We start from the raw sequence: 12,606 nt of genomic DNA, 5'->3' as shown, positions 1-12,606 counted from the left end.
ACACACACGCACACACACACACACACACACACACACACACACACACACACACACACACACCTTTTAACCCGGTCGAGTTAACAGCAGACAGATTTTCTCACAGTGAAACTTTCCCACTTTTCTCCTCCAACATGTTTCCAATTAACACAAAAAAGTCCACAGCTTCATGTCTAATTGGTTTTGAAAGTGCGACCTCTTGTCCGTTTAATATTTTTTCCCCCGACAGGAAATTCCACCAAAAGCAAACCATTACAACCATTAAACACACACACACACACACACAGTGATAAAGCCAAGGAACTTTACTGACACTTGACTAAAACTGTTATTGTTGATGTCCTATTTTCTCTATCATCTTCTTGTAGCTGTCACAGTTAATAAAATATAAATGCTATAATATAATATAATAATAATAATAAGAAGAAAAAAACCCAGACCTCCCATCAGTCACTTAAGATGTTTTCTTAAGAGTGATTTCTATATAGCGTGTTTGTTACTTTCATCTGATAACTGACCTCACAAGCTACTTCAATGTGAGAAGAATATGACTAAATAATGAAACTTAATTAATAGTTAATTTAAAGATGAAAACTGAAAGCAAGAAAATTTATTAATATTCTTGGTGTCGCTCGTAATGACAAGCCCCCCCCCCAAAAAATGATCTTCGTCTTAGCATCGTTCAGCTTAGTATTTTGGTTTTACTGTTTCGTTTTTACCTCTGATCAGTTGTTGTTTTAGGCCACAGCAGGCAGCTGTTTTTAGTGAAAAAGCAGCACAAAAAACAAACAATGTGGGACATTATCAATTAAAAAGAAAGATATTTCGCTCAGGAGCTGGTGGAGACCAAAAACAGAGCTAAAAGAGTGTGAACATTCAAAAACATCAGGTGACACAAACACCACTCCAACTGAATGACGTTGTTGCTCTGCGTCTGCTGGATGTGGAAGGAGGTAGTTCACCATATCAACTGAAAACATGATTGTGTTCATGTATTCACAGCTTATTTCTGCTGCAACCCCAAAAACTGAAATTGCAGGTTTAATTATATTAAATTTTGGGCAATTTTAACACTGTAAAAGGGTATTTTAACAATGTGTAGGGCTACTCGTACTGTAGACATGTATATTTTACTGATACTTTATTTTTTACTCACCCAGTAACTTTTCCCTAAAATGTCATTTACTAAATTTAAAGTTCCGTTAATTATAATTTGATTAAATTCAACATCCTTACAGTTAGATGTCAGCCCAGTTGTCTACAACTAATTCCCACTTCACCCAGGTTTCCAAGTATTTTTCTTTGTGACATAATTCGGATATATCTTTCACATTATGACCCTGTTTTATATTATTTTGGTAGAGTTTATTAATTAGCCTTTTCTGGAGTTTTTTCCTCTCCTCGCACCTTTCTTTTATGTCCTTTTTTATTTTAACTTGCTCAAAAAAATAAAACTGAAACTCCAAACAGTTGCAAACCATTTTTCCTCCTCAGCCCTCAGTCAGCAATTTCTATTTGTTTTTCCTCTTTCACACTAACTGCCTCTAATTAAAACTACCACTTCCGTAATCTCATCACATGTAATTGAATCTGGACTCATTCAGACATTTACCAAAAAGAAAAAGACACAAAACCTTTGGTTATGTGATCATTTGTTTGGGTTTGGATCCGATTCCCACGGTGAAAAAAACAGCTGTGATTGATGCTTGAAGGCTCTGAGTTTGTTTTGGTGAATTTGTTGAGTCCTCGCGGGAGTAATCTCTGAAATCAGACTGGAAAGTGGAAAGTCCAGTTTGTGTTTGCAGACTGACAGAGCTGAGGTCAAGGCAGTGCTGTGTGTGTGTGTGTTGCAGATTATTAACATTAAGTAGAGGCAGCTGCTGATCCATCACTTAACTTCCTGTGTGACGGTTTATGAAAAGCAGAATTACCAGTGATAATAGCAGGTGATCTATGTGGGGCAGGACAGAGGCCACACCCATTTTCTATTCACGGTGGTTTTTACACAAAATGACAGTTCACCTAATTTCTAGAGAAGATTGAAGCAAAGTGAAAATGTATTTGTTAATTAAAGGGTCTATATCTAGTTTTTCAATGAAATAACTTATTAATAAATCACTTTTTTACTTCCTTTTTGTCAACGGGCTGTAACCTCAATAAGAAGTGAACCACACACCTGTTTTCTCTTGTTGCTTGCAGCCACTATTCTGCTTCTTATGTGAAGGAATCAGGTTGGGATGGAGCCCTGTGCACGCTCCCGCAAAGTCCTTATCCTCTATAAAACGTCTCTGGCTTCCGAGCATCTCTCCGACTACAGTGACAACTCTGCAGCTAACCAAAAGCAGTCTACTAACACCATAAAAAGAGAATCAGATGATGTCATGTGAAAACAGCTACCATCAGAAAGGATGATTGTTAGCTCGCCGGCTAAAGCCTACCAGCTGCTAACATTATCCGGTGCAAAATGCTATAGTTGTAACATTATGGCTTTACACATAACTTCACCAGCTAATGCGATCCACATTACTAGCCTGTGTACCACCAGCATTATGTCAAAGTGTTGATTTAGCCTGCAACAAATGATGTAAAAGTACAAAGCAAATGTGGAGCGATTAGTTAATACTAGCCTATAGTGATGCAAGGGAGGAGCAGCCAGCTACTTCAGTACGGACATGCCTCTGTTTGCTTCGTTACGTTCAATTTAGATTTATTGTCATTTTACTGATACTCAGGGACACAGCTTCTCCACCTCTCAGTCGCTGTAACTGACGTGACCCACATACACTGGACAAAATCATAAACGGAACACTTTTGTTTTTGCCCCCCTTCATCATGAGCTGAACTCAAAGACTTTCTCTATGTACACAAAAGGCCTATTTCTCTCAAATCTGTCAAAATCTGTTAGTGAGCACTTACTCCTTTACCGAGATAATCCATCCACCTCACAGGTGTGGCATGTCAAGATGCTGATCAGACAGCATGGGGATTGCACAGGTGTGCCTGGGAGGGTCAGGAAACCAGTCAGTATCTGGTGTGACCAACATTTGCCTCACGCAGTGCAACACATCTCCTTCGCATAGAGTTGATCAGGTTGTTGGTTGTGGCCTGTGGAATGATGGTCCACTCCTCCTCATATTGCCTTTAAACATTCGAGGACTACTGGTGGATTGAACATATCTTGTGTGAAGTGGTGTGGATAAACACTGTAGAACAATAAAATAACAGAGAACATGCCTGATAAGAATCAAAACTGGATTTCAGCTTTATTTCCTTTGGAACTTTGTGGTTTTTGATCTTATTTTGTCATTCATTAAAAAAGGGGGAAAGGAGTCAGAGAATTCATGCAAACAAGATCGAGTCAAAATGGATTCGTCAGAGTCTTTCTGTTTGCCATGACCGTTTTTTGTCCCTTCTAATTCTGTCAGTCATATTACAGAGGAAATGATTATCACCATCAGAAGGGCCGAGCAAGATTCACTTTGTGTTCAGCTGATTCCAGAGGTCGATTTCATCCAGGAAAGGTGTTTATTTCCAACTAACTGAGGAAAAATAAATGCTAAATATCGATTAATATTTTCCACTCCACTCGAATTATTGCTGTGACTTTGGGTGAATTTGGGTTTGGGGATTTAAAGAATAGACGACAGTAAGTTTACTTATTTCCAACGTTGTCCTTGATGGAAGATTGGTGCAGTCAAACACAACTATGGCCTGTAGAAATATCTAAACATGTCATCAGGTGTCCATGTTTGGTCTGTAATTCAGGTTGTGTTTTACTTTAAATAAAGGACAGCTGAAGGGCTAATTGTCACATTTTTGTTCACCCTCTGGATCCTGACTGATGTGAAGAGAAAGTGAACTTGCTCAGAGCTCTGGTTCATATTCACATTTGTGTTTGTATTTTTCTATATACAGCATTGGATCAATCTGCATTCTGAATAAAGGGATGTCTCACTCTAGCTCAAAACTGTTTTACTCTTAGTAACACAAACACGTCAGAGTTTGAGTTGGTTCAGCTCCAGCATGACCGTCCTGTCGGCCATCACCACCGAAACATCAGGACTTCTTATCACATCAGTCTACATGGAGAGATAACCCATCTCAAACATAGGAATGTGTTTTATTATTTACTTATGCAACACCTGACGATCTGTGGCTAACACACATCAAGTTTTGGGAATAAAGTCTCCATCTGTGAAAATGTAAAAATACTATTGCTGCGTTCAAAGCTTACTGAAAGATTGTAGTTCTCACTTTTCATGGGTAAAGTTAATCTGTGTGAATTAAGTGATAGTTTTCCATTAGCTACTTTGACCCTTCATATTGGGTGTGTGTGTGTGTGTGTGTGTAGGGGGGTGGAATGGGATGTGCACAAGATCATTGGTACCCATCTCCCGAGCATCAGTGATGCCTGCGCAGAGCCCAAATGATACTAAAGGTCAGTACCCACCCAGCTACAGCCTGTTCACCCTGCTGCCTTTTGGGAAGAGATATCTGAGTTTCTGCTGCCGCACCACCAGACTGCAGGCAGAGCAGGTCCCCCCCCCCAAGCTATCAGACTTTTAACCCTATTCATCGTCAGCACTGCTCCACTGAATATATGTTTTGTATTTTTGCCATTTTTAAAATTGCTTCTATATTAATGCATATTGTCTGCTACGTAGCAGAAGGGAGATATAAACTCAATTTCACTCTATACCCGGATATATTGTGACAAAATAAATCTACCTATGTCATGAACTCTTACAGATGTTTGTGTGACAAAAGCAAAGGTGTTTTCCCGCAGTGAAACATCCCGCTGAGTTTGGACGGTAGATTTACTTCCACCAGGTTCAACACTCTGTTGGTCTTTGGGAAGTTAGTTTTCAGATTATTATTATTATTAAAGCTTTTTAAACTCTCAGGCACAAAAACCTATTTGGTGTTCATGTAATTAACTGTGCTTTTACCCTCACTCCTTTTAATACAAAGTGTATCGTGATGACACAGGAATATTTACACATCTGAGATTGCCTGTGAATGGATTCAAACTTGCATTGCGTAGCAAATATACTCTATGAGACAAAACATATCATGAGAGAGATGAGAAAGTATTTGTCAAACCAGAAAACATTTGCCCTTTTTGGATGTTATGATGTCTGTGCTTCAGATGATCACATGGCATCTTTATACTGAAATAAAAAAAAAAATAAAACACAAACTGAACAGATGGAACACGACGTAAGAAAAGCTAAGATGACAAAAAACATGGACTGACTTTAACCCAGATACATTTTTAAACACATGCGGTGTCAACTTCATATTTAACACATTTCTTTATGAACTGTGAGATTATTTCTATAAGAAATCACATCTGTTATCTCTTCAGTATTTCCCTCCTTTCTCCGTCGTCTTTACATTTGCCAACATCAGAAAATTAAATTATCAACATTTTAAAACAAAAGTGCTCGAAGCATGATATGAGCAAGAAGATAAATATAATTTATGTTTCTTTTGTCCTTTCTTTTGTCATTTTTTTCACAATACATACTCCTTGTCATTTTATTTTGTTCACTTTGTGATGTAAAACTCGAGCGTCGTCCTCAGACGTCCGTGTTGTTGCTCGTTGTGCATTCGCAGTCAGTTTGCTTTGGTCGCGCCCTCCTTTGGCATCGGTTTTGCAAAAAGAAAAAAGAAACCGAGAAGTAAAGCTACAGACAGACCATCAGTCTGAATTTTTTGGTATTTTATTGTTTTTGTCCTGGTTTCATCTAAGAGTTTTCTTTGGAGGGAAACCAGACGGGATTCCCAAAAGTCTCCAATAAATATCCTCGTCCAAAAAAGTTTGTTAGTTCGACGCCTTTGTCCTAAAGTTCTTCTCTGCTGAAAAAAAAAAAATGGATCTTTGGTTTGGTTGAATCAGGATTCTCTTCAGTAGGATGAATGTGGCTTCAATGTCTCTCCTCTCCAGAAGTCAGTCAGTCGGTCAAGTTAAAACTGTAAACAGTCTGTGTTCACAATAAGCCAGCTACATCTGAAAACACTCTTAAAGAACGACGGCCATTTTTTAGGTTGTTTTCCTGAAGATCTCCGTCCACACTGAAATGCCAAAACAACAGGAAAACCGTAAAGTCTCTTCTCTGTCTTCCTCTTTAGTCAGCCAACAGCAGAACTGCTGATCACAGCTAACGTGCCGACTACTCTCCATCATCAACCTACAATGTGTTTCAATACAGACCATCTCACGAATCAGTTGTTGCTGTCAGACAACTGAACAAGTACGAAATACTGACTTGAATCTGGCTCATAAATGCTACCTGTTTACCTGCTACTGAGACCATTAAATCGGTATCTCCTGATCATCAAGTCATCTGACAAAATCGGTATGAAAACAGCTTAATAACAACACCTGTACCCCTGGATGGGCTGTACTGACATTTAAAAGGAGCCATCACAAAGTGGACATCACATGGCAATAACTTAACAGACTTATATTGTAGTTTTCCAAAGGCTCACACTAAAGGCTAAATAAGTGTAATGTGCAACCCTAAGCAATTTCTGAAGCGTTTTTTCATGGTTGGCACTCGCTGCTCTCAAAGATTAGATTACATTTCATCAAATGTAACAATCCACAATAACTTGTGTTACTACGGGACCCCACGCAGTAGTATTTCTGCCCCTTTGGCATGCTTAGTGAAGTTAATATCCACAGGCAGCTGTTTAAATCACGCAAACCTCCATATGTCCATATGTTGTTAACTCATTAACTATATCTATAACTATCGATCGAGGCCCCCAGTTTCACTGTGAGCTTTCTGGTTTCACTGTAGAGAGCGGGGAAATAAAATCAATACATAAATATGGAGCCGTTTTCTTTGTGTATACTCGTCATGGAGTCGACTATTTTTGTCCATTAGATTTCTGATATCAGCCTGGTGCAGATGGTGTGTCTTCCTCAGGAGCTTTGCCTCTGGGGACAGTGAAGGTCTGAGTCGGCTTCAGTAGCGCTTATGCACCACTAATGTTGCTTTTGATACAAATTCTTAATAAAACATGAAGCCAGCAGTTTCAGATTCATCTGCTTGGGATTTTTTATCAAAAAATCTTAATTTTTGGTTGAGAAGAATATCAGCTCAGTGAGGATGGACGGAGAGAAAAAAAGACGCGTTTTTCAAATGCAGCCGCCTTAATGTGGACGTGGTCTCAGTCAGAAAACAGTCAGAGGTTAATCCACCTCGATGGACTCGCTGCTCTCGTTCACCGGTTTACACTCGTTGGGAAGTCGCTGATGGCGGCTGAGCTGAGTGGCCTGTGTGAAGCTGCGGTCGCAACGCTCGCACCTGACACACACACACACGTATACAGAAAAAGAAACACACAAAACAGACAGATAAGACACAGTGATTAGTTTAAGAGTCGGCATGTAGAGAAGGTCAGAAACACACTGCTGAAGAAAAGAGAACAACACAGCACAAACACCCAGATACAACCTTCAGATCTGTCCACACACACACACACACACACACACACACACACACACCTCCCTGTTAACTCTAATATCCAGTGACAGTATAAAGTGTGTGTGAGGCCCAGCGGAGCAGCAAGCTGTAATTGTTGCCCTGATCTCCGCAACCTGACCGACAGATTACACACACACACACACAAGGTCCACCTGTCAATAATCTATCTAGTGGGCTGGGGAGGGTATTCCCATCTCACACACACTTTAACAGACACACACACAAGCACAGACATATCCAGGCCTGATAAAGCAGCGTCACTGTCACTTTCAATAGAAAGAGAGAAGAGACGGAGCTTTTTAGTCTGAGCTTGAGGGGGTTAGGGGGCAGTTAAATGTATATAAATGTGTGTGTGTGCTGGATGAAGTGTGTTTCTCTTCAAAGAGAAAGCTGTGTTGAGGTATTGGACTTAGCAGTCCTGAAACAAGACTAACATGCTGTTAGATAGACAGGAGGAGGGGGCGGAGGGAGGGGGGTGTTAGTCAGATAAGGAAGAAGAGACATTATTGTATTGAAGCTGGGCCCAGTGTGGACTGAACAATGGGCATTTGCAAGATCTTTAACTTGAGGTTCTGTTCATTTAACCACATAAACACATTATAAACAGTCAGTGTATTTACAATTCAGTAACCTGTTTAATGTTGTCTTTCTGTGAGAAACAAATGTGTTCAATTTTGTGTTAATGGAAAAAAAGATTTTTGCTGCAGATGTGCAGTTCCTTGTGTTTGTAAATTTTTAGAGTGCTTTGGATTTAAGTTTGTCCTGACATCATCTCTCATATCTGTGCGGCCTCACATCCAAGATAATTCAATCTAAAGTCAGAACAAAACTGAAACTGGCTTCACAATGAAGGAACATCACACCTAATGCAACAATACAGCTCTTTCTGTGTTTTTAATAGTGTGGACAACAGTGGCATCAGCTGTGTCAACTTGTTTTGGCTTCTTACATAAATAGCTGACAATAATACTTAAAAATCCTATATAACAAGCACTGAAAACTGCAAAGGCTATGGCAGCTTTTCAATGTATTTTTCTTTCAACGGTAAAATGTGTTTAAATTCATCATTCTGTGAAAAACCCTAATCATATTTGTAGGGTACACGTAGCCGGGACAGTGCCCATGTTGTAGATTTTGTGCCCTGCCCAATACCTGCTGAGGTTCACGAGGCCTGCACGTGCAGACAAACGTGTTCATTTGGAATACATCCGGCGCTTAAAGTGCCTGGTCACACTGGACAGAATAAATAACATCTTGCAGGTTGTGCAACTCAGCTAATATGTTAGCTTCGTCAATGCCTCAGTTCCCCCAAAAATCAGCACGGTCAAGATGGTTTGCTGGTTTTATTTGCGCAAATCTGCATGTCAAAATTCACTACAGTTGAACGCTAACGTTTGAACTAAGGTACCCATATTTTGGTGAAGTTAGATGTCTTCTAACTATTTCTTTTAAATAACCAATTTTTAAAAAATGACTGGAGACAGATTTGAACCTTTGCTTCACTAACGTAAGGATGAGAAACTGCAAGATGTTCCCATTATACAACTGATACTAGTGAATGTTAGAACCTTGCATGAGTGCATCTGATAAAACAGGCTGGACTGTTTTTCAGTAATCACATGAAATTAAAGCACTGCAGTTTTTAAGTAAATACATTTAAAATATGTGCGTGAGGCATCTTATAGAGAGTGAACAGCAGTATTCATTCTGGAAAGACTTCTCTTTGAGTCCTTCTCATTTTGTAAATTTTCTTACAGCACAAGAAAAACAAAACAGACCCTTGACTGAACTGAAATGCTTTGCCCTCACAGTGGACGTTCCTGCTGTAATTCGTCTGTAAATCTACAAAACCACAACAGCAACCGACATCAAAGCTCCTCTGAAGCTTCTCTGTCACAGCAACTTATCCACCAGGACAGACACGAAAACGGTTCTCCTGCAGGGCAAAGTGCGGAGCTGAAACAAGCCGGCCGCCTCCCTCTTTTCTTAGTGGGGAAAAATAATGTTGAGCACTTTGATCTGACAAAATGACAGAGGCACTTTCACTCTTCTAAACTTGGCAAAACAGCATTTTTGTACTATCCTGGAAGATACATCTTATTTGGAAATTCTGCCTTCATACCAGCAAACAGTCTTCCGTGCGTCTTAGGTCTTTTTCTTTTGTGTATGTGTCTCTTTGAATATGGGACTTACATTCATCAGGCAGACACAAACATAACTCTGATGGGATTATAATTAGACTGATTTTTAAGGCCGAGATAGATTATGATATTTGGGGATTTAAAATCCGATATTCTGATATATTGGCTAATATTCTTTTTTTCTTCTTTTGTGTGAACTGTGTTCTGAGTCTCAAAACATCAACAGTGAGCTGGTGGAATATTTGTGCTTTAGAGGTGCTGCTTGGTGCTATAGCAAGCTCAGCATTATCTTTATAAGATACTGCTTAATAAACATAATTGTGGAAAATATGTTAAATGTTATAAAAGTAGGGGGGAACAAAATGAGATCTCTAACTGACTTATAATAAAAAATATAAGAAATATAGCTCACAACTGAACTCTACGGAGCCCCTGAAGTCCCATAAGATTTTATTTTATATCTTGTGCTCACAAGATGATCAGCGGGTGCTCACATGCTGCGGTAAGATAACTGACTCGTTTCCATTTCCAGCGCTTGTGTGATGGTAGCGTGTTTTGCTGCTTTCACTAAATACTAGTTAAATTAGTTAGATTTGTCATTACAACGGCTATCTGCCTATTCTCCCTCTCGCTCTCCTGCTCGGTGTGTCAGATGTCCAGTTACTCCTCTGCCTCCTTTAGCCGTAATGGTATGTGTAACAAGTGTAGTTTTTCTGTAGACATGGAGGTGAGGCTTAGTGATTTAGAAGTCCGGCTCCGCACTTTGGTAGATCCGGTGTTAGCTACTGTAGCTAGCCAGCCCCCGGTCGGTGCGGACCGGTGTTATGCCGAGTTTTGCCTGCCTGCCAAGAATTGCATGCACCTCCAAATAATGCTTTTAAACGTTATAATGTTCTTTGTGGGCTTTATCAATGGAGATAAATGATTCGAAGTATATATTTTATTATTATTTTTATTATTATTATTTTTTATATTATTTTAACGTTTAGAGCCTTTGATATTTTATTACACTTAGTAGAAGTACCATTCCTTGACATTCAGTAAAAATATGGTGATAAAGCTGTTTGATCAATGAGCACACCAAAGTGTCTGAGAAGGACCTAAAGAGGTGGATGCATAATTCGGCAGATCAAATTTTGTAGGCTACCTGCCGAGATTTGCATCCACCTCTTTTCTCAGCATAAATGACCGTTAACACCCGCGAGGTGCAATTCTCGGCAGGCAGGCAGAATTCGGCACAACACCGGACCGACCCGAGTTAGCCTGTGGTAGCCGTTCCCTGGCATCCCCTGAGCAGCCAGGAAAGGGTGGCTGGATGATTATCCGAAACAGGAATGGGCGTAAGCATTTAAAGCCCACGGTTCACCACTGAACAGATTTTCCCCACTCAGCGACACACCCGCTGAGAAACCACCTCTGATCATTGGCAGCTCCGTTTTGACAAACGTGAAGTTAGTGAAGCCAGCGGCCATAGTTAAGTGCATCCCTGGGGCCAGTGTGGGCGACATTGAGTCTTGTTTGAAACTGCTGGCTAAGGATAAACGTAAATACAGTAAGGTTGTTATTCTCGTTGGCGGTAATGACTACCGGTTACGCCAACTGGAGGTCACTAAGATTAATGCTGAGTCGGTGTGTACATATGCAAAAACAATGTCAGCCACCGTAGTTTCCTCTGGACCCCTACCAAATCTGACCAGTGATGACATGTATAGCCGCATGTCGTCATTTTGACGCTGGTTGTCGAGGTGGTGTTCATCATTGGCAGACTTTCTGGGGAAGACCTGGTCTGATTCAGAGAGACGGCATACAGTCTATACAGTCTATGCATTCATCCCATTGGGGATATTAGTGGACCAAATTCATGACAACCCAGAGTTGACACTTAAGCATTACCTAGCAAAAACCCCATAGTGACAGTGTCTGCCCCCGGGTATTGAAAATATTGAAATCACAGGTAAACAGTTTTCGTTTCATTTGACAAGACATTCTTAAAACATATAGGAAGGCCCTACGTAATGCCAGAACAGTATACTACTCGTCATTAATAGAGGAAAATGGGAACAACCCGAGGTCTCTTTTCAGCACTGTAGCCAGACTGACAGAGTCACAGCTCTATTAGGCCATGTATTCCCAGAGCTCTTAGTAGCAACAACTTCATGAGTTTCTTTAATGTTAAAATTCTAACTATTAGAAACAAGATTAAAATAAATCATCTTATGGGACTTCAGGGGCTCTGTAGAACCCTGACCTAAACAAAAGGAAAAAGAAACCCGGAGCATGTCATTAAAATGTCTTGAATCTACTTAGCACACACAAACCTTCCTCTTTTGCTTCCTTCAGTCCTCAGGAGAACACTTATGTTGCGAATGCTTTATTTTGAGAGACTGAATAGAATACATTAGAACAATAGAACAGCAGAGAAATCAGCAGCAGCAGTTTGACAGGCTCCACAGTCCAGTGAGTATCAGTGCTGAAAAGCTGCCGACCACACAGAATCTGCGCCTCCATCTCCTCAGCGGGAAAATAAAGTTGAGCGTTTTGCTCCTGACAAAGTGACAGTGGCAGCTTTAATCTATTCGCCGCACCATCCAAAAGGAGATAACTCCCAGAAGCCATCGATCTGCTAAAGATTTCTGACGCCCGTCCGTGATTGTCTTTGTCCCGCTCTGCCCCCGCCGAGACTCTGAAGTGCTGATGAAAAGGTTCGGGGTTTCCTCCGATTGCTTATTAAGAAAGCTGATTTGCTTTAACCGGATTTCTCGCTGCTGCTTGTCGTTTCACTTTTTACACTGTGATCTCTTGTTCCCCCATGCTCCCTTTCTCTCTCTCATTTTCTCACTTGTTCTTCTCGCCCTTTCGCTCTCCAAGTCAATGACAAGTTCGGATTTCTCTGATTGCTTATTAAGAACATTAATTTGCTTCCCCGAGCTTTCCCCTGATACGTGTCCTCTAGATTTCCCACAACTCAA

General features: G+C 40.3%; 1 protein-coding gene across 2 annotated transcripts in view; it reads right to left on the bottom strand.

Moving 5' to 3' along the window:
* Nucleotides 1–4,612: 4,612 nt before the first annotated feature.
* prdm6 (PR domain containing 6) overlaps nucleotides 4,613–12,606 on the bottom strand; it is a 48,020-nt gene continuing 40,026 nt past the window's right edge. For both annotated transcript variants that reach the window (XM_046036055.1, XM_046036056.1), the window contains exon 5: nucleotides 4,613–7,316. In XM_046036055.1, coding sequence (XP_045892011.1) covers nucleotides 7,202–7,316 — 115 coding nt within the window. In that variant the 3' untranslated portion in view covers nucleotides 4,613–7,201. The remainder of the gene's footprint in view (nucleotides 7,317–12,606) is intronic.

This window comes from Micropterus dolomieu, linkage group LG21 (assembly GCF_021292245.1).
Source record: "Micropterus dolomieu isolate WLL.071019.BEF.003 ecotype Adirondacks linkage group LG21, ASM2129224v1, whole genome shotgun sequence".
In the NCBI taxonomy this organism is placed as follows: Eukaryota; Metazoa; Chordata; class Actinopteri; order Centrarchiformes; family Centrarchidae; genus Micropterus; species Micropterus dolomieu.
The sequence above is the reverse complement of the archived record's forward strand: the minus strand, read 5'-3'. Positions and strand labels throughout refer to the sequence as shown.